The sequence below is a fragment of the Capricornis sumatraensis genome, chromosome 5, assembly GCF_032405125.1.
Source record: "Capricornis sumatraensis isolate serow.1 chromosome 5, serow.2, whole genome shotgun sequence".
Lineage (NCBI taxonomy): Eukaryota > Metazoa > Chordata > Mammalia > Artiodactyla > Bovidae > Capricornis > Capricornis sumatraensis.
The window spans coordinates 41,473,166-41,496,350 of record NC_091073.1 but is presented as its reverse complement, the minus strand read 5'-3'; the positions used below and the strand labels follow the sequence as shown (position 1 = coordinate 41,496,350).

General features: G+C 34.2%; 1 protein-coding gene across 1 annotated transcript in view; it reads right to left on the bottom strand.

Moving 5' to 3' along the window:
* The window catches only part of SEMA3A (semaphorin 3A), a 238,760-nt gene that overhangs the window by 41,814 nt on the left and 173,761 nt on the right, over positions 1-23,185 (bottom strand). The window contains exons 7-11 of the mRNA XM_068972706.1: positions 7,102-7,244; positions 5,263-5,377; positions 5,094-5,163; positions 3,474-3,618; positions 161-380 (exon numbers count right to left, since the gene is read on the bottom strand). Coding sequence (XP_068828807.1) covers positions 161-380; positions 3,474-3,618; positions 5,094-5,163; positions 5,263-5,377; positions 7,102-7,244 — 693 coding nt within the window. The remainder of the gene's footprint in view (positions 1-160; positions 381-3,473; positions 3,619-5,093; positions 5,164-5,262; positions 5,378-7,101; positions 7,245-23,185) is intronic.

Here is a 23,185-nt window from a genome sequence, read left to right as displayed (position 1 = left end):
AGTCCATGAGGTCACAAAGAGTCAGACATGAGTGAGTGACTAAGCACAGCATAGCATATCTTGACAGTGACTATAAAACATTCCCTCCGTTTTTAGTATACTTAATTAGTTAAATGCAATGTTCTGGAAGAACATTTAGAGCTGAAGTTAAAACATTTACCTGTTCCAATAAACATGACATCATACTGGCCATCTTCTGCATCCACTCGATCTACCACAATTTGTGTAAACTGATAATTTACATCTGTTTTGATCATTATCGGCCGGTTATTGATAGGAAATACAGGATTGTACATGGCTGGATGACTTCTTGCAAATGTTATAACGTCATCAGGAAGGTCTTTTGTAGAGTCAAATCCACCAAAAGTTTTACTGGGACACTATTAAAATAAAGAGAATAATATCTTTTGATTACAATATAATGAATAGGATTATAATTTATATATTATATGGCCTCAATTGTCTAGAATTTAAATCTGCAAATTTTTTTAAGTAACTGTTAAAATCAAAAATAAAATAATGTTACTTAAATTAGTAGATATAATATGTAGTATATATTTTCTAAACATATCCTAAGTCTCAATGGGATGTCATCATTTCTCACCAAGAACTATAAATGTATCTAGTGAACTCAGGGTACAGAAGTCTGATGCCTTTTATTAGTGACAATACCATCTACATTACGTTATCAATGAAGAATTTGAAATAGTGAATGAAATATGTTATCACTGAATGTAATTAATCATTAGTTTAGAAAAAGTCAATAATTTTCTTGGATACATTCATATTTCCCTATGATATCATGCTAAACATAAATATGTTCCTTTCAAATTGAGAAAATATAAACTGTTCTTTATTGCTTTATTTTAATATAACCCTGAAAAAATACTACAAAAGTACTAAAAATATTATTTCATTAATAATTACAGTAACTTTAGGGAAAAGAAGATGTGTTACTCAAAGTGTTACCAATTTGTATGGTACAGAAACTGACCAAACACACTGGAGCAAGCAGAAAAGATGATGGCCATAGAAAGCCAGAAAGAATGCAGTGTTGTATACTGCCATGACATCACCTCTGACTTAAATGCTCCATTTAGGGCAATAAAACAGAAACAAGAAAATTCCAATTTTAGTCTGTCTCTTTTTTATTGCATTTAGTTATATGGTAAAAGCTTTTAGAGTACAATATCACCGTTTCTTGCTTTTTTGCCTTACACTTAGGTAATTTCTGCCATTTAGTTTAAGAGTTTGAAAGCTAAAATGTAATTAAGTGGTTCCTGATCTTGCAAGAGGCTTAGAAGGAGAAATCAATTGTCTTTGTCATTACCTTGATACAGATCATTAATAATTCATGAGAAATGAAATAAATAAAACTTGTTTTGAAATGGGAAGAGTATCTATCTATGAATATATATGTATATAGTAACCAGATATACACACAATAACACATTAATATATCAGTTAAGGGATTTAGGGAATTATTTCCGTTTTAGTAAATTAAAAAAATATTTAATGAAATATCAAGTAGCTGTATAGCTGTATAAACTCCTAAAAGAAACAATAAAACATATTTTTATGACATTATTTTTTTTTGCTTTTCTACCATCATTTAGAAATAACCTGCAAAAATTTAGAAATCTAAGATTGCATATTAAGAGATTTATGTATTTTAGATTTTTATCTTATAATTTGTCTCATTCTCTTGCCTAGCTTTTATCATTGTATTTAGTACTACTTAAGCTGTAGGTTTTTGTTTAAAAATAAAGAAAATGCCATTCTATTGACACACTGTTTGAAGGCCACTTACTGTGTTTTTCTCCAGTAGTGTTGATGGAATGGCATATTCTCAGAAGCCCACTTTTGAAATTAATGGATTCATCTGAGTGAATTTTATTCACAGGGCAAGGTGGAAGCCCTTCTCTAACTCCTGGCTTAGAGAAGGAATTAAGGCCTTTTGCCTTCTGCCTCCAGCACTTGGTGCAAATTGCTGCCATGATCTTCCATGTTATAACAACTATCTGTGAATAATGGGTGAGAATTCACGCTCTAGAACCAAACTGCCTGAATTAGTCCTGGCTCCTTTTTTGCCTCAGAGTCTTGATCTGTAAGATGGGGACAATAATTGGGCTGCTGAATATAATATACATATACATATAAATAGGCCTGACACAAAGTAAAATTTTAATTGCTATTAATTCTAAATACACTGTATACATCTTCAGATCAAATACTCTGCAGCTCCAAATAAAAGCACAGTATCTAATGGAAGACTTTCACCAAGTTTGTTGAAGTAAACCCAGAGCAAGTTTACAATTAGAATACACTGACATTAATTAGTCATAGAAATTAAAAACAGCCATAAGTTATAAAACTGTCCATCAACAAAGTGAAACAGTTGATCATTAAGAAATGGAGTAAATATCATATGCATTTTTATAAAACCATTTAGCTTCTTATAATCAATGGATATTCTATCTTATTCATTTATTCTTCTGAAAGTCTATTTAATTTTTTATTTACAAAATCCATCAACTAGAAGTAACCTTTATGAAATGCTAATAAGTAATTTTAGCAATACAGAAAACAAATAAGATTAAAAAGCATTCTATGTCCAATAAAATCATATAAAAACAGCATTTACTTGAATTAAACAATAAAACTCATGTGAAATTAAACAAACAAATTTAAAGAACAAGTTTTTTCATCATATGAAATTATTTCCTTAAAGATTTTTAGGGTTAGAAAATGTTGCACTGGATGAATCCATACACGTATTTTAGAACTTCTGACATCATATTGATGACTTTGCTTACATTTGACCATATTGATTTTTTTTCTTTTTTTATCCCTACTTTAAACTGTAGGCTTAAATCTGGTTTTATTATGAGCTCTGTCCAATTTTTTTGAGCTGGAGTGTGCCTAGGATTGCTGGAGGAGAGGGGCCAGTGAGAGTAGACAGCATCTGTTAAAATAGGGGGGCCCTGTTCCATGAGGTATTTTTATTTCTTGCATATCTTCTTTACCTATTTGAGGGATTTTCACAGGAAGAAAATACTGGTTAAAAACGTTTTACTCCTATTTAATGGCAATTCTTGAGCCTTCACCACGATCAAAGAGAACAAGTCCAGGTATATCTTAACTGTCTCAGCTCTCCATGAAAGCTATATCCCTTTTTACTATATCCCTTTCAGAAAAGAAAATAAGTAAAGCTATCTGTTCAGTTTCTATTTTTCAGAAATTATGGGTAATGACTACTGGTAGGCACTGAACTTAAACACTGATGCCTCTGAAGAACACGTTGTTAAATGTGGAATTTCAAGGTATCAGACAAAATCCTCATCTTGCTTTCATTTATAGTCTTGGAATCATTCTTTTTTATAATCTGCACTAAATATGTGCATAGCTGCTTTTTTGTTAAGTCTTCAGCATAAATGTACTCATTTCCTGTCTTGAACACCTAGGTCACTTACAGTTCCTGGTCGTGGGTAAGGGACTCTTCCTTGATAAGGCACCCACTGGTAGTTGGGACCATCCCTGTGAGCATATGGTCCAAGGAACACTCTTCTCACATCACTCATGCTATACATGCACACGGCTGACCCCTTGAAGATGTTACTAAAAAAGAGAGAACAAATACAGAATTTCATTTTTATACAGTGACAGAGCTATTTATGCTGATGTCTTAAATTTCAGATAGCAATTATCAATACCTGAACATAAATTCTCAAATAGTGTTTAGTACTTTTAAAGCTGCATGTATATATATTTTAATAAGATGTAAGAGAACAAATTATCATTGCTCAAAATTAGAAGGCATGGATGAAACCATCTTTAGTACTAATGTGTGCATGCTTAGTTGCTTCAGTCATGTCTGAGTCATGTCTGACTCTGTGTGACACTATGGACTGTAGTCTTCCAGGCTCCTCTGTCCATGGGATTCTCCAGGCCAGAATACTGGAGTGGGTTGCCATGTCCTCCTCCAGGGGAACTTCCAACACAGGGATCCGACTTGCATCTCTTACATCTCCTGCATGAGCAGGCAGGTTCTTTACCACCAGCACCACCTGGGAAGCCCCTAAGTACTCACAGAATGTATGTATTCCTGTCATAAACAGACAATATATGATACAAATATGTACATTCATATCATGTTACTTTAAAAAATTAAGTGAATATGTCCAATCAAATTTTAATGGTTTTAATACCTACAGAATAAATCAGTGTTGGACATTGCAGTTTAATCTTTCTTTATGCTATCACAGTCCTTTGCAGCACTTTTCCTGACTTTTGATTTTAAATTATTTCCCTTTTAAACATTTATACATATCCAAATACATAACACTATTTATATATTAAATATATATTTAATTCAGCAACTCCAGGTAATATAAACTTTATGCTGAAGAGAACAGTCAGAAAATAAGCTATTTGATTGACAGCAAGTGCTTTGAGGGAGATGAAAATGAGGAAAGGAGGAGGGGAAGAGAGAGGGAGGTGGAGAAGAAGGAGGGAGTTGGAGGAGGTGAGGGAGAAGGAGGGTAAGGACAAGAGAGAAGAGAAAGCAGAGAAGAGGAAAAAAAGATTTTTCACCCTTAGTTTATATTACTATAAACTGTTAACAAAACGTAGATTTCATTTTTTATTTTTTAAAAAATTTTTATTTTTAGTTTATTTTACTTTACAATACTGTATTGGTTTTGCTATACATTGACATGAATCCACCAGGGGTGTACATGAGTTCCCAAACATGAAACCCCCTCCCACCTCCCACCCCATATCATCTCTCTGGATCATCCCCGTTCTATGTTTATAATATTTTATATTTCATTCAAATTTTTCAAGTCAAAGCTATACATAGGGCATGGCATGCATTTCATTGTTAAATTTATAGTAATGACCTTCTTTGCTAAGATTTATGTATAAAATGATTTACATCATGACTTATTTCAAGCACCCAAGAATGCACAAGAGCTCAAAGGTTAAGCCAACATTGTTCTTTCAAAAACATATTTTCACAAATATGGACACTTAAAACAGTGTCCAAAGGACATGGATTTTCTATGATAATAAGAGAATAAAATGCTCTTTACCTGGAAGTTGTAAACACTCCATATACAACTGGATTTTTAGGATCTTTAGAATTCATCAGGAATACATCCTCTGTTTAAAAATAAAATTAGGGAAATTTGCATTTCTGAAGGTTATGGCAAAGCCTGAACAAGTATACTCTATGCAACATCAACGTCATTAGCTACTTACGCAATTCATCAAAATGAGTGTCGATGCCATTTGGGCCTGGCACTGAGCAAATGAGACGAGCTTTGAGGAATGTTGTCCATTTATTCACCAGACTTCTGTGGCCCCCAAAGTCATTCTGAATGGAGGGAATAATGGTTTTAAAAACTGTGCGTGCAAATGATAATTTAAAATATTAGTTTAATTGTCTCGTATCTTTTGTATATGAAACATACACAAAATGCAATTCCTCATTTTTGAAATTGATAAATGAATTTTAAATGACTAGATATAAATAACTGCATTCTCATCCTGCTGTTGGTGCAATCTATTCATTCAAACTTGATGCAAGGAGTGACTTATAATAAATATCCCTTAGGATTAAACAGTCACTGTACTTTTTCCATTCTGTTACCACTTTGCAATGGACAATATTACTCTTGTGTCTGTTTTGCCTGCTTTAAGCCTCTCTCTCTTACGTAGTAAGATTTTATCCGTCTAAGTAAGCTGGTTCATGGAAATAAGCACGTTTGCACACAGCAGCACTTCATGAGTCTTTATTGAATGAAAGAATAACTGCATGCCTCATAACCCAGACTCAAAATACAACAGAAAAGCATGCTAAGCATCAAATACTTTTATAAGTTCAAACAGTTGAAACAATTCTGACTTTACAAATAGCATGTTGAAAAAAATATCAGAAAAATTTTAGTAGTCATTCCAGAGTAACGTATTGAAAAAGCAACTGCTCATTGAAAATGAAAATTAACTGTAACCCAATGTAGCAATAAGTTCTATTATGATGATATGCTTTTACTGATAACTTCTAGACTTTTAAAATAGTATTTATGTGCCTATTTTTGAAGAAATATCTTTTCCTCAAAATTATAACACTGATTTATATTTTGTTTATATGATTTTATTTAGTATAAAGATTTTTTTAACCCTTGTAAGTAGTGCTTTTAATGATGCTCTATATTTTGTAGAGAAAAGATTCTTATATATTCATATATCATTTGTATGTTTCCAGATCATTAAAACTTATAATTTTCCAGTAATTTAACATACTAGATAAATAATTAAATCATGATTGTGGAACAAAAGAGGTTATACCCCTCTTCTAAGATAGGGATTTATAAAATTTCATTATTTTTTAAAAAATAATTTCATTTGAAGACAGTAATTGACTTTGTCCTTATGATTTTCTTGAGATGAAAGGTGCTTTAATAATACAATAATAGTTGGCTTTAATCATATTGCATATATACTATATTTTATAGTATAGAGGGTAAGAACAATACTGTTACCATATGTTCACACTATTTAACCTTAAGTATTTACTGACAAATTTTTTATTCTATCTAACATTATAATGTATCTCACATCCAATTTTGTGCCATACAGTATATGAAAGCTCACAGCTTCAAAATTATGTATGTTTGCTTTGTATGTGCACACTGAATGCAATAAATTTATAAAAATAAGCTATATTGTTTTTTCTTTTATATTCATACTTTAGCTATTTCCAACAAAATATATTCATTGAAAACCTACACACTATAGGAAACTTTACTAGGTCTGAGAATACAAAAACTATTTTCTAAGGTAATATAAAAAATTATTTCTCTAGAATTTCAAACTAGCATTACTTAATGTACTTGTGAAATAGTATGTGACAACCTCCACCTGCATGTTTGACTACAAGGTTATACATAAGCAACTATAATATGTTTTTGCCATTTAAATATTTATAATGATCAGGCAGGCTTTTTAGCCATATTTTTATTATATTTGTACAAAGATGGGAAAGGAGAAAAAAAACTGTGATTAGACAATGATGCTCTCATTTTCTCTTTGCCTCACCTTGCATATCTGACCTATTCTAGCGTGAGTGGCTTTTCCAGTGTGTTCTCCATCTATTGCGTTTTCACGGAAGAAAAAGTACACTTTGTCATCTTCAGGGTTGTCACTCTCTGGGATGAGGTGGGCACTAATGAACCTTGGATCTGAGAGACAAATTATAGCACATATATTAATTGACAATTGGGTAAATAAGATCATTCATTATAGTTTATTTTCAATTTTCCTTTAACTCCTATTTGACATATTTCAAGAACTAATTTTCCTTGCTTCACTCCTTTTCAGCAGATGCAAACTGTTCTTTATGCATTTTAAAGTATGTTACAAATCACTTATGTTTCAAAAAATTATTTTTTTTCCAATAAAAATCAGGAATAGATACAGAAACCCTCAGTGTAGCCAGACAATGCAGATGCATTATTGGATATTAAAATATTTTGTAAACTGGAAGAGCTATCAAGCATGACTTATTGCCATCATCATTGTTATTCTTTTTTTCAAGCATAAAATAGTTTAAATCACACTACCAATTGGTCTAGTCCCCTTTCCAGTAAAAACTGTGTGGGAAGGGAGAGGTGAGATTCCTATAAAACAAAGCAAACCAAGTTCTCTCAAGTTGTACCCCATCTCATTAAATGGGAATGCCATTTACTAGATACTCAAGCTCCAAACCCTGGCATCACCCTTGAGTTCCCTGTGTCCCCACCAAATAGGTCAGTGCATATCTCTGATACATCACTACTTCTCTAAACCCTCCTATATCTTTTTGAATCACTGGCAGTAAAACACAAACTCCTTACAGTAACGACGCCATCTATGACGGTCCCTGCTACTCTTCATGCCTTCTCTTCTACCTATTCTTCCTCCCATACCTTACTCCTAGCCAAGTATGCCAATCCCTTCCTGGTTCTCAAATAGGTTCAGTTCAGTTCAGTTGCTCAGTTGTGTCTGACTCTTTGCAACCCCATGGACTGCAGTATACCAGGCTTCCCTGTCCATCAGCAACTCCTGGAGCTTGATCAAACTCACGTCCATCAATTTGGTGATGCTATCCAACTATCTCATCCTCTGTCATCCGCTTCTCCTCCTGCCTTCAAACTTTCCCAGCATCAGGGTCTTTTCCAATGAGTCAGTTCTTTGCAACAGGTGGCCAAAGTATTAGAGCTTCAGTTTCAGCATCAGTCCTTCCAATGAATATTCAGGACTGATTTCCTTTAGGATTGACTGGTTTTATCTCCTTGCAGTCCAAGGGACTCTCAAGAGTCTTCAACACCACAGTTCAAAAACATCAGTTCTTTGGTGCTCAGCTTTCTTTAATGTCAAAATCTCACATCCATACATGACTACTGGAAAAACCACAGCTTTGACTATATGGATCTTTGCCAGCAAAGTAATGTTTTTGCTTTTTAATATTCTGTCTAGGTTGGTCATAGATTTCTTCCAGAAAGTTATAATCAAGCAAAAGTGATGATAGAAGAATAGATAAAAACAAAGCAAACGGTATTTTATACTTATAGATATTCTCTTAAGTTGGTATTTGGGCACGAAAGAAGACATTATCAAGCATCCCAGAGTGCTCATCCTGGTGCTCTGTGACAACCTAGAAGGATGGGATGGGATGGGGGGTGGGAGGGAGGCTCCATGTTGAATCATGTTGATACATGGCAGAAACCAATATAATAGTATAAAGCAATTATCCTCCAGCTCAAAATAAAGAAGAGCAAATAAAAAAAAGAAGACTTTATCAAGCATCATGGTCTGTCTCTAATATATGTGAGGATAATTATCATCTTACACAAGTGGATTCTAGTGGGAAATCAAGCAAGTTATCATGTATAACATTGTTAAAAGGCCTTCAATACGATTATCTCTTTAGTACCTGACACTATATGCACAGAGGATTTGGTAGCCAAATTAAATCTGACATAACTTCAGATATGACAAAAAGTACCATTATGCACAGAAAATAATAAACATATTACAATAGAAAAAGAGAATATCGAAGGAAAAAAAAGTCAATTTAATGTGACTTGGCTATAAGAAATTTAGATCATTATCTTGAACAAAATATTCACTCTAATTTCAAAATAAATCAGGTCTTTAGTTGATGTTTTCCAAAAATTTAAAAGAAGCCATTCTTTTAATATATTGAATTTAGAAAACCTTATATATATATATTTATTTTTTGGCCCAAACCTTTGCTCACTATTCATTTTCTATTTCTCAGGAGCCCAAAATTTGCCTTTCTCTTCCTTGCCCCTCTCTGTCATTCTCAGTCTATTTCTCTCCTCTCTGGTGAATCCTCCTCTTTATCTAATCCAGTCATTCTAATTGTCTTCCTTATCATCCTAGAACTTCTTGGCCTCCTAAACCTCCAGTTACCTGCCTATACAACCCCAGAACTTTCCTCTCTCTGTCTTCATACCTAAGCAAGGATGAAGAAAATCATATAGTCTTTGTAAATGGATGTACATACATTCAAACTATTTATCCTAAATGCTAACGTTGCTAAGGAATTATTTTATTTACTTTTAGTGACTCACTTTAGACTTATTATCTGCTGCTGTTTAAAATCACTCTCACTGTCTTCAAAATAACTAATGGATCATCTCTCAATTTATCCTCCAAAGATGGATTATTTATCTGCTATACCACTGAGATCAAAGCCATTTAGTAAGAACTCCCTTCTTTTGCTTCCTTCCCCACCCAATCTTTTTTTTTTTTTTAAGTTTTAAAAGTCATCCTTTTCTTTTTTTTTTTTTTAAATTTAATTTTAAAATCTTTAATTCTTTACTTCCATTCTGTGGAGGAATGACTGCTCTTCCTTTATATGTCTAAGGCCTCTCTCTATTTGCTCTCAATCCAGTAATCTACAGACTGTCGGTGGCTCCAATAAACAATCTCCCTTCTTCATACAATCTCTCACTATTTGTATTTTCATTTATCAAATATTTCCTAAGCACTTGCTCTGTGCTCCTAATTGTGGAGGATCAGGGGAAATGTTTTCTACCTACATGGTGCTTACTGTCTGTGAGGGAATACCAACAATTAAACACAGAAATTATTAAATTGCACATAATTTGCAAAAATAGAGAGTTTGAAATGACTGTAATGAAAAATGAAGAGGAAACTGATCTTGCTTTGATGGAATTAGGGAAAGTTTTTCTCAGAAGAAATGACATGCAATTCAAGGCCTGGAGAATATCTAGGAGTTTCCCAGGGGGGAGGCACACAGGTGCGAGGTCACAGAAACCACAGAGAATTTTACACAACAGAGGAGGGAGGTGGTCAGAGATGATGACAGAAAGTTAAGCCACAGCAAGAAGAAAGTTTACTGTTCAGGAGTTTATTTTCCTAATGGCTAAAAGGGAAACCAGTAAAGTATTTTAAACCTAGTAATGACATTATCAGGTTTCTATTTTTAGAAGATCACTGGCTTCTGTAGGAAAAAAGTACATATATACTGAGGCAAGAATGAAGGCAAGAAGATTACTTTGAAGGCTGGTGAGAAATTATGGTGATGTGGACTTGTATCACAGAGGAGACAAATGCAGAGACTGTGAAAGTAGAAAAAATGGATTACGTTCACTGATAAGACATTGGATATGAGAAGCAGTAAGAAAAATCATGGACAAATTAAACAAACAGTTGATTTATTTTATTATTTTTTTCTTTTTTATTTAAATTTTTATTTTTACTTTATTTTACTTTACAATACTGTATTGGTTTTGCCATACATTGACATGAATCCACCACGGGTGTACCTGAGTTCCCAAACATGAACCCCCCTCCCACCTCCCACCCCATATCATCTCTCTGGATCATCCCCGTGCACCAGCCCCAAGCATCCTGTATCCTGTATTGAACCTAGACTGGCGATTCGTTTCTTACATGATAGTATACATGTTTCAATGCCATTCTCCTGAATCATCCCACCCTCTTCTCCCTCAGAGTCCAAAAGTCCGTTCTATACACATCTGTGTCTCTTTTGCTGTCTTGCATACAGGGTCATCATTGCCATCTTTCTAAATTCCATATATATGTGTTAGTATACTGTATTGGTGCTTTTCTTTCTGGCTTACTTCACTCTGTATAATCGTCTCCAGTTTCATCCATCTCATTAGAACTGATTCAAATGTATTCTTTTTAATGGCTGGGTAATACTCCATTGTGTATATGTACCACAGCTTTCTTATCCATTCGTCTGCTGATGGAAATCTAGGTTGTTTCCATGTCCTGGCTATTATAAACAGTGCTGCGATGAACATTGGGGTACATGTGTCTCTTTTGAAACAGTTGATTTAAACATCTGGTTGGATAAGGATCATTTACTGAGATGGAACAACTGAGGAGAATAGATTTGAGAGTGGAGAAGGAAGACTAGCCCAGTGTAGTGCATCTTTGGTGGGCGATGCTTTTGACGTTATCCCTTAGATCAGGAGATATAAGAGTTATTTCCCCACTGGTAGTGTTCTTAATGTTAATCAACAGGAACCATCTCATCAGCCAATTGATTACCCATCCTCCTTTGGTTGTCATCAGCCACTGGCACAATAAAGCAGTCACATCTTTCCAAAAATTTTTTTTGTTTCTCTGGCTTATGCCTTTTTTTTTTTTTTTTGACTCTGAACCTGAACTGTTAATAATCTAATCTTCACCATTTCCTTTGGGACTATTTTTCTTAAAACCCTAAATATATATGTTCCTTAAATTTATTTTCAGACACCTCTTATTTCCTTGTATTCCTATAAATGAAGCCATCTCCTAGTATTTCTTCTACTATTTTAATATTCTTAATTTTATTATATTTTTAAAGTTTTTTCCTTTGGGAATTTATTCACTTTTGTAGCTTGAAGTATCACCAGACTACATCAGCCTTTTTTTTTTCTTCCTATATTCAATTCTGCATTTCAAAATTTTGGCTACAATATTCTACTTAGATATCTTATTGCAACTTAAATTCATTATGCCCAGCAAAGAACTCTTCAACTTTTCTTTAAAAACTGTTTCTGCTCATACTTTTCCATTTTGGTTAATGTGAAGATCAGTACCTAGATATAAATGCTAGTTTACCTTAAATTGCCTCCATCTCCTGCAGGACTTCTGTTTGGTACTCTAAATTTATTTTCAAACGTATTCTTGCTATAATTTTCGTTTCTTTTCCCTGTTTTATAGCATTAACTTTGCCAGCAAAACTCAGTCTTTTCACTTTACAGTTATATTTTTGGAATAATCTAACTTATACATGTATTATCTATTTCTTCTAAGGCATCTATCCATACAGTGCTACAAAAATAAGTACAAATGCATTTATATCATGTATTTTTAAATAACAGATTTCGAATGTCATAGGATATGACCACCATAAATCAAAATGTGGCAACCAGAAAGGGCTATAGGGCTGATACTATTCCAGGTCAGTAACAGGGCTAAAAGTAGATACTACATTTATCAATACATATGCTCAAGATGGACCATGATTTTGGCTCAGAGCTTTCTAGCAAGAAGAGGAAGTGGGAAACCTTGTCAGTTGTATTATTCACAGTCTCTAATATAGACAATAAACTAAAGGCAAGCCACACCATTCATGAACTAAAACCTTTGACTTATCTTTCAGTAGAACCAACCACATTTCCCTTTATTAACTCCTTAGCAAGCCCACATCATTCCAGAAAACACCACATCTACCATCTTCACAGTCCTTTAGTTCACATAACATGGAGGAAAATTTGCTTCTATCTCTTCTAAATCATTTAATTCTTTTTTTTTTTTTTATGATGCTCACCTTCATTTTTTTTATGACAGGCATTTGTCCATTATTTCTCCCTCTCTTACCTTCAGCTTCTAATAGACCAAAAATTCCCCTAAGCATATTGTGAATCTATCTCACTGCAGCTACCTAAATGCATGCCCTTATCTCTTCTGCCCTGGCACCCACATTCATGTTTTCCCTGCCTGTGGCCTTACCTTCTTCAATCCACCTTGTACATTCTACCTCCTTTTAACATATAAACTCTTTCCTGGCACCTGGTGCATATTCCTCAATTAGAATCCATAAAACTCTGTTTAATGATGTATTTTCTTTCCTCTTTATTCTTATAAGATGATCTCCCTATTTTTCCCCTATTTCTTCCAGTCTAAGCATAATTTCTCAAACAGAACATTGCTCCTGAATGAATAAGTGAAGAAATAGATGAATGAATTTGCTGAACTAAAATGTGCAGGTTTTTTTTTTTTTTTTTTTTTTAAGATATATCACATTTTATTGCTTTTGGACGCAGTTTGTTAAAGCTTGGGAATGAACAGAACTCATCATAGCTTTGACAATGTTTAAGTCCCTGGTTAAAGCAATGTTTAGATGTGTTTATTTAAACTGCAACTATTTCTAAGAGTTATTATACCATAGTGGTTTTTCAAAAGGTTCTTCTGAAATGTTACAAATGGTATTTTAATTGAGAAGAAGCTTTTTGTTTTTGATTGTATCCCTTTGTGTTAGGTAACTAATGTAGTAAAATAGATTATCTGTTTGCAATTGTTCAAATTTAGATTTCATCAGTAGGATTAAAATATCAGAAAGTATGCCTCTTCATTTTATGGAGCTAAGAATAATACATATATTAGAAGTCAGAGATTACCACTGTCCTGCAAAACTTCAAGTATTCAATAACTTGCCCTGTCATCAAAAATACTGCATGGAAAAGTTTTACCAAAATTCATTTAGATTGACCTATTTTGTTAGTTCTCTTTAGGAATCTAAGAAAATTCCTGGCATTTACAGAGGAAGTTATTCTACTTCCAGTACTCCCAGCAAATGGCAAGCAGAAATGAAAAACCCAAACCCACTAGTTACTTTTTCTTTTAAAATTTGTGTTCTGTAACCCATTAAATCAGTGATTGCCTATTTCCAGATACAAATTCCTGATTTTAATATGGCCAAGTCCATTCAAAATAACAGACATGCACATACAGGATTTTTAATAATGTAAACAGTTACAATGCCCCTAGATACTTTTCCACATTGCAACTCTGTAAATTGCTCTACTCTGTAAAGTTCACAAAATCCCAAGTGAGAATGATTTAACAAAACCTTTGAGCTTGTACAATTTGACAATATTTCTTGCCATGCGAAGCAGGAAGTTCATGTGGATATATAGTAAAAGCTGAACATCAAAAGAAAGGGGCAAAATCCATTTAAGCAAGATCAAAGTGCATTAATCTTGCCAGCATACAACTGCAATGTAAACACTATGAAGGGTAAATAGAGTTGGAAAGATTCTCTCATCTGAATAGCTTATAAATGGTATGCCTTTGGGGAAGAAACGTTGCCTTTACAGGTACTGTGCTACCTTTGCAATGCCCCTGAGCTTGGGATAGAAGCTGAACAAATAATCACGTTTAATAATCTTGGGCCAATGCTATCATGTGAAACATGGGGTCTTTAATCATGATAATAGCAATACATGCTGAGTAAATACACTTCTCTTCTCTTTTCCCCTTTATCTCCTTTAGCACCCCTTGACATTCTTCCACACCTCATCCCACACATGGCATTTCTTGCAAAATTCACGTTCAGGCACCACCTGCCACTTATAACAGTACCACTCTGTGGAAATATTTTTAGCAGCTGCAAATTAAACTGTCCTTCAGGTGCAATCTCACACTTAATGAAAATGACACCTTGGCATAGGACATGCGGCTCCCTTTATGATTCATTTGGCATCTTGAGTTTATTTAAATTATGAACACATTTTGCTGCACTCAGGATTAGGATCAGTCTGATTTGCTAGGATGGGTACATTTTGACCAACATTTGGCTGGACTTCTCCCTTGTACCCACAAGTCCCCAAAGAACAAGAACATTCAAGCAAAACAATACAAATATTTTTTCTGAAAATGAATCAAACCTACTGGATGATTTAAGGTTTTGCAGTATCTATACTCCAAATGGTATAACATACATTGGTTTTCTAGGACATAAATTACACACAGTTCATTTGGATAGAGGATGGAATTAGTGATTATAAACTCTCTTATGCAACTTTAAGAGGAATAGTTTCACACCATGAAATAGACAATCCTCTTGTAAAGTATGTTAGGGGGTTCTAGAGCAGAATAAAAGGAACAACAGCCCACTGTAGAAACACAGTGCTAATTACCTAACTCTGAATCAGTCCTGACACCATTTATAACAGGACAAGAAGGCTTAAAAATTCACCTAGTTCACAAATAAACATATAGACTCTTGTTTTCTTCACATTTGAAATGTGATTTCACTGACATTATGATTTATGTATGAAGAAAAATCCTTACTAAATATACACCTTGAATTAACAACATAAAAATAAATTCTTACCTCACTGTACATATATAAAAACTCTCCTGTGATAGGAGTCAAATAAAAACTGGGTAAAATGAGGCTTTTCCCACTCACTGGACTTGTAACATCAAAAACTTAATAAATGTCAACTAGTCTGAACTTTCTTATCTGTCAGAGGCACATATCTCTGAGGGGTGATGGAAGAATTACATTAGAATATATATATATATATACATATATATATATGTATATATATATATATATCAGATTAGATCAGATCAGTCGCTCAGTCATGTCAGACTCTGTGACCCCATGATTCTCGCAGCACGCCAGGCCTCCCTGTCCATCACCAACTACGGGAGTCTATTCAAACTCATGTCCATCGAGTCAGTGATGCCATCCAGCCATCTCATCCTCGGTCGTCCCCTTCTCCTCCTGCCCCCAATCCCTCCCAGCATCAGAGTCTTTTCAAATGAGTCAACTCTTCACATGAGGTGGCCAAAGTACTGGAGTTTCAGCTTTAGCATCATTCCTTCCAAAGAAATCCCAGGGTTGATCTCCTTCAGAATGGACTGGTTGGATCTCCTTGCAGTCCAAGGGACTCTCAAAGTCTTCTCCAACACCACAGTTCAAAAGCATCAATTCTTCGGCACTCAGCCTTCTTCACAGTCCAACTCTCACATCCATACATGACCACTGGAAAAACCATAGCCTTGACTAGACGGACCTTAGTTAGTAAAGTAATGTCTCTGCTTTTGAATATGCTATCTAGGTTGGTCATAACTTTCCTTTCAAGGAGTAAGCGTCTTTTAATTTCATGGCTGCAATCACCATCTGCAGTGATTTTGGAGCCCTGAGAAATAAAGTCTGACACTGTTTCCACTGTTTCCCCATCTATTTCCCATGAAGTGATGGGACCAGATGCCATGATCTTTGTTTTCTGAATGTTGAGCTTTAAGCCAACTTTTTTGCTCTCCTCTTTCACTTTCATCAAGAGGCTTTTTAGCTCCTCTTCACTTTCTGCCATAAGAGTGGTGTCATCTGCATATCTGAGCTTATTGATATTTCTCCTGGCAATCTTGATTCCAGCTTGCGTTTCTTCCAGTCCAGCGTTTCTCATGATGTACTCTGCATATAAGTTAAATAAGCAGGGTGACAATATACAGCCTTGATGTACTCCTTTTCCTATTTGAAACCAGTCTGTTGTTCCATGTCCAATTCTAACTGTTGCTTTCTGACCTGCATACAGATTTCTCAAGAGGCAGTTAAGGTGGTCTGATATTCCCATCTCTTTCAGAATTTTCCAGTTTATTGCATACATCTACATATATATATGTCTGTGTGTGTGTATCTATCTATCTACTTACCTGCCTATTTATATTCCTGTATCACAGGCCTTCAAAAACTGCTAGCTTGTATAATTATAGAACATAAAAGTTTAGAAATATACTGTGTAAATATATGTTTAAAAGTTAATGGTAATGAAAACTTAGATTGCTAATGAAAGCAAACAAACAGAAGCTGGATGATAAGGAATCTGTAAGCCTGTTATAGACAACTGAGAAGAACAAAGAGCAGTTGTAAATTATGTAAATTTTAAAACTTCATTTTTACAACTAAGAAAAAATATTTCCAATGTCACAGCCTTAGACTTCAAAATACTTACAAGCTAACTAGCAGGGAAGTTGCTGATAGAGAAAATCTCTCACCAGATGAAGGCCAGCACACCAGGATGGCACCCAAAGTGACTGTTTTTTTTTTTTTTTTCCCTTTCAGCTCTGATGCAGCATGGGGCAGGGGGGAGGCCCCCAAAGAATCAGAAGACCGTGAATGGGAACGTTTAGCGCATTGAGAATGCAGGGAATGCAGCATAAGGTCATCTCACATTCTCAGCTAACAGCCTAAGCAGAATGGATATATCATTTTTGGCTATGGAATAGAAAAACCTCTGGCTGCCAAGAAATAGGCCTGGAAAAACTTTTGATGCTTAGTTGGCTGGGAAAGTACGAACAGCCCTTGGGATAGTTTAACCCAAAGAAAGGTTCAAAATGATTCATGCCAGGAAACCGAGAAGAGCTGATTAGAATGGGAAGATGAGCACAAACAGTAAGCGAAAACAAAAGGTACTAGTTACTTTGACCCTTCCTTGTCCTTTTCATACACTGTTCTAAGCCACACTCATCCCAGAAAGAAATCTGACATTAAGACCCAACAAATGTTCAAAATGCAAACTAGAAACTAGCAAAGCTAGGATGTGAACAAGATCTGAGTTTTTACTGTTCCAAGCAGCATCAAATATTTATACCAATGTATTTTGTAATTTTTGTAATATGTATCTAAGTTGTATATGCACATACATGATTTGGTTACTGTTTACTATTTTAATAAAGAGATTAGCTTTATTAAAAATTAGTATAAAAGCTTGATGCTTTCTACTACTTCAGACTCCATAAAGGCATTCAAGGTCTTCACTCTTCAGCCCCCCTGCTATATAATTCAAGGCTCACCTCACATTGCATTTTCATCTGTATCCTCCTGTTGTCATTCTGCATTCTTGAAACTTTCAGTCTTGAATGACTGTATTTATGTAAATTCTATATGAAGAATCATGTCAATTTTTTAAGATCTCTTACTAATATTTTCCAAAAGTACTTTCTTTAAATTCTTCAAGTGGAAATTTGTCTTCTGGGTTCTCACAATATTTTGCTTAGATCTCAGTTAAAACTGTTAAACCATCTCACCTGCCCTAGATATTCTTCACAATTTCTTCACAAAGTGTTTTTGAGGCAGGGCTCTGTCATTCATCTTCAAATCCTAATTCTTAAGATAGTATATATTACCATTTAAATTCTTGCTAATTTGAACTCAACTGAACACTATTCTATTTTCATAACTGTTTTACAGTTTGTAAACTGCCTTCACACAGGTGATGGCAGAGTAACTGCACGAGGGATGCAGTAAGAGGCTGGCACAACCTTTGGCTAAGCTTTCCCACTGACTAACTGTGTGGCCCTTAGCACATTACTTCACATATCTGTTTCAAGTTCTCATCATAAGGTGAGAATATGGTGAGGCTATAAAGCTCAAATGACCTAATGGCTTTAAAACACATGGACATAGAACAACATGCCACGGGAAATAAGAGCTATCATTGTTTTCCAAGTATTGGTTACCCCTGCTTCAAAGTTAGCCATGTGCTGTTCTCCAGAAATCATTTAAGAAGAGCACCATTGAAGAAAAAAAAAAATAAAGAAGAACATCTTTAAAAAATACAAAAATGGAAAATAAAGGGCACAAACAAAGGGCAAATCAACAGCTCCTTTTTTTTCCCCCCACGTCACTTGGTCATAATGAAAGAGACAAAATGAGTCAGACACTAAAATACCAGCAGCTGCATGTTTCTCCATACAAACTTAGATAAAGACACATGAATTCAAAAAATTCAAAAGGAGGTTTGATTCTCAGTGTTGAGCCTTAACAGCTATATTCCCCATCAAGCAAAACTGGATGTGCTGCAACATTTTTAGGTTCTCCCTTGTACTTTCTGTCGACAAATTTATACCATGAGTGTACTCATCACCTTTGCAATTACTGAATGATTATCATTTTTAATTACATTATATGTAGGTAAGATTACAGGTGTGTATAATCACTATTAAGTAATTAAGACTATTTTTCTGCTAAAAAATTTTTTTTGAGTAAGGAAATATTCAGAAATGTATCACTTCCATCGTTGCTGCCTCTTTCATTCATGTATGTGTATGTATGTATATATATACATATCTCCATCTTAATCAGTTTGATTCCCCAATTATCAGGATATTCTTTTGTGCCTGAGCAGCACTTCTGGGCTGACTTTTGATCATGTTTATTAGTATTGCACATTCAGCTTCTCAGAATAACTCACTATCTCCATCATGTCCACACTTGCTCCAACTGGAAGCTCATCTTTCTCAATGCCACCACATTTCTTTCTCCTTACTCTTCATCAATATTTAGTCAGTCATCAAGCTTTATTTCCATCTATCTCCTAAATATTTTTATATCTATCTCTATTCTTCATGCCTTAATTTAGGTCCTTAAAGTTCTTCCGCCCTTTAATAGCTTTCTGAGTTTCTTGTTATCAGTCTTACCTTGCTACATTTTCTTCTTCTATACAACACCAAGGGGCTTCATCAACATTCAGTTTGTTTTTGTCAATCCATTGTTTGACATTCTCCTTGATACAGTTTTGGTTGGAATATAAATTGTTCTGGCCATTTTTTGTAAAGCCACACATATACCTACCCTATGACTTCCCAGGTGGCTCAGTGGTAAAGAATCCACCTGCCAAAGCAAGAGACACAGGAGATGTGGGTTCAATTTCTGGATCAGGAAGATCCCCTGGAGGAGGAAATGGCAACCCACACCAGTATTCTTGCCTGGAAAATTCCATGGACAGAGGAGCTTGGCGGGCTGCAGTCCAGGTGGTCGCAAAGATTCAGACACGACTGAGCGACTGAGCATACAGGCTTACCTACCCCATGATCCAGTCATTCATTTCCTTGCCTTTTAACTGACAGAAATGAAAACTTATATGCCCACAACTAGACTTGAACAAGAATGGTTATGGCAGTGTCATTAAGCTGAGGTGTCTATCTATCAGTACAACAGATAACAGGATGTGGTGTAGCCCAAACAGGTAAATTTTCCCAGAATCATTTGAAAAGACCCTGATGCTGGGAAAGATTGAAGGCAGGAGGAGAAGGGGATGACAGAGGATGAGATGGTTGGATGGCATCACCAACTCAATGGAAATGAGTTTGAGTAAACTCCAGGAGTTGGTGATGGACAGGGAGGCCTGGTGTGCTGCAGTTCATGGGTCACAGAGTTAGATGCGACTGAGAGACTGAACTGAACTGAACTGAATTTCCCAGAAATAATAAAAAACAAAATACTGATATATATAATGATATGGATGAATTTCAAAAATATTAAAACAAAGGAGCATGTATTGCGTAATTCCATTTATGAGTTTCTCAAGTAGGCACGAATAATTTTTGTAAAAAATTCAGAATAGTGGATTCCTCTGGGGACAAAGGTATGGGGATTGATTAGGAAACGGCAAGAGAAAACTTTCTGGGGTGTTTCTAACCTTGATTAGCATTTAGCGTACAGAAGTATTTCATGTGTCACAACTCAATGTGTACTACACTTATTATTAGTGCATTTCATTGTACATTAATTTCACCTCAATAGAAAAAAATAAACAATATTGAAGTTGAATCACTGTTAATCATTTGAGAATTGTGTGCTGATGTCTGAAATCTATTTTGAATTGACACAAAAAAGATGGTTGATGAAGAAAGATGGATGGATAGATATGTGATAAATTATAGAAAACTGTAAATTTGTAGGATACAGGTTGAGAACAACTGTGCATCACTATCAAATTCTTTCAAATTTCTGGTATATGAAAATTTTTCTTAGAAAAATAATTTAAAACTACTTCTATGTCTCTGAAACAAAAATAATATGTTTATCTTAACTTTCTGTTAAGGTGTGCTAAAACACATATAAGGACTAAGATAAATTAAGAAAACATAGCCTGTAAATAATTATCATTATGGGTGGTAAGAAAATCACTTACTTTCTTTTCTTTACTGATACTTATCTTTATAACCTAGTCTTAAATTCAAACTGCAGAAAAATCAAGAAACTAAAGCCGTATAACTGAGCCTGCACAGAAAACATCACTTAGATTTTCAGAGATGTAAATTTGTATGATAAACTCTTCAGTGTATGGTTGATTTTCTATATCTAGATAGCATGTATGTTCTTTTTACTTAAATATTGTGGTTTTTAACATCTTACAGTCAAATAGGAATATTTTCATATTGTAATTGCCTATATGCTGTAGAAATGTTTGAAAAGTAAACTGGTAATAAATGTTGAGTTTCTGTGTTTTTTTTTTTTAAAGAAGTAACATGTTGCTGTATTTTTTCATCTTTCTGTCCTACTGGTTGATTTATTTTTATCATTTATATTATACAATCATTTCTCTATTTTATTGAATTTCTGAAATTACAGATATACAGTATTGAGCACAAAGCAGGTTTTAAGAAGAGTGATTGGAATATTAATCTAAGTTAAATTAAATGGCTCTATCAGTTCATAGGACTACTTCTCACTTCTTATGATCTGATACTTATCTAATAAATGTGGTCTGCTTTCACTCTTTTACCTTGTAAGCATGTTGTCTTTTTTATTGATTGTTGTAAAAGAAGCAATCCTTCAATATTTAAACATGGGAATGATATAATTATATACCTTATTCTTTATAAGTTAAGAGTGATTTTTCTCCATTGCAGAATTTAGGAGTTGCATAATGATGTTCTTTTTATTTATAGGCACATTATGAATAATGACCTGTAGGTCTGTTTTATATCATGATAGATATGGATTAGAAATTGTTCATGTCTTTAGATTTAGTACAGTTACCTCAACTATAATATTTTTAGGCATTTATATAATTTTTGATTATTTATTCCTTCTTACATATAGAAAGTTGTAATACTATAAATTATTTCTTGGATTAGGTCCTAAGTAAATAAATTCATATCTATGCATCATCATAAAGTGTCCTTTTATCATTTACATTAGGTTTTTGAATTATGTCCCAGGTGGCACTAGTGGTAAAGAACCTGCCTGCCAATGCATGACCTGTAGGAGACTTGGGTTCAATCTCTGGGTCATAAAGATCCCCTGGAGTAGGAAACAGCAACCTGCTCCAGCATTCTTGGGTGGAAAATTCCATGGACAGAGGAGCCAGTGGGCTATAGTCTACAGGATCACAAGGAGGCAGATACAACTGAACACAAAAAGAGCTGGCCATGGTTGAGCACAAGTTTAGATTAGATAGATGATTTGTTACTTGAGAACATCAGAGAAATTTCATGGAAGAATTTTCATTATTTAATAATGGTTACAAATGGATACACATACATATATAATGTACATATTCTTTTTTTTTTGTACATATTCTTGAGATAAAAATAAGTTGGATATTGATTTTGATTATATTTAAACCTCAAGGACTTAATATAGACTTTTTCCCCCAACGGATTTCTACAAAATTGAGAAGGTTGGGGAAAAAGGCAATTTTTAAAAATATTTTGTCATTACAGATATTAATATTAAATGGAATATGTATAATATAAACCCTGCTCTCTTAAGACAAAATCAAGCTCTCAATGGATTCCATGTTCATAAAGTAATTACAATATTTTGCATACAATACAAATTAAAAATAAATTTTGAGCTTGGATGAAGGGCCAAGGCAGCAAACTTTCACTGTCTATATCCAAAGAAAATAGAACTTGTTTTGTTTAGAAAAGCCACTGCTCCATGATAACAAATAATTTATATGCGCTTACTTAATCGATGACTTCACACTAAAACTTTCCCTTAGAGAGAAAATTGGTAGAGGTTCAAGAATCATGTTATTTCCTAACTTACCTCATTTTAAATTAGAGCACATTTTCCTTCCCTTTGCCAGAAAGTTCATCAAATTTTTTTATACAATGTGCTTACTCTGCTTTATTAAACAAGATGAAAAAGTACATTTCAGTGAACGTGATTTATTTTTCAAAAGTTTCAGTGTTTAAGCAAAGAGCTAAAAAAAGAAAACACACCAAAGAGATATAGTACAGGAGTGACTTAAACCTCTCAGAGAAGGAAGAAAAACATAGCAGTAACTCTTCAACTCTTTCTGCAATCTATAGTCATATC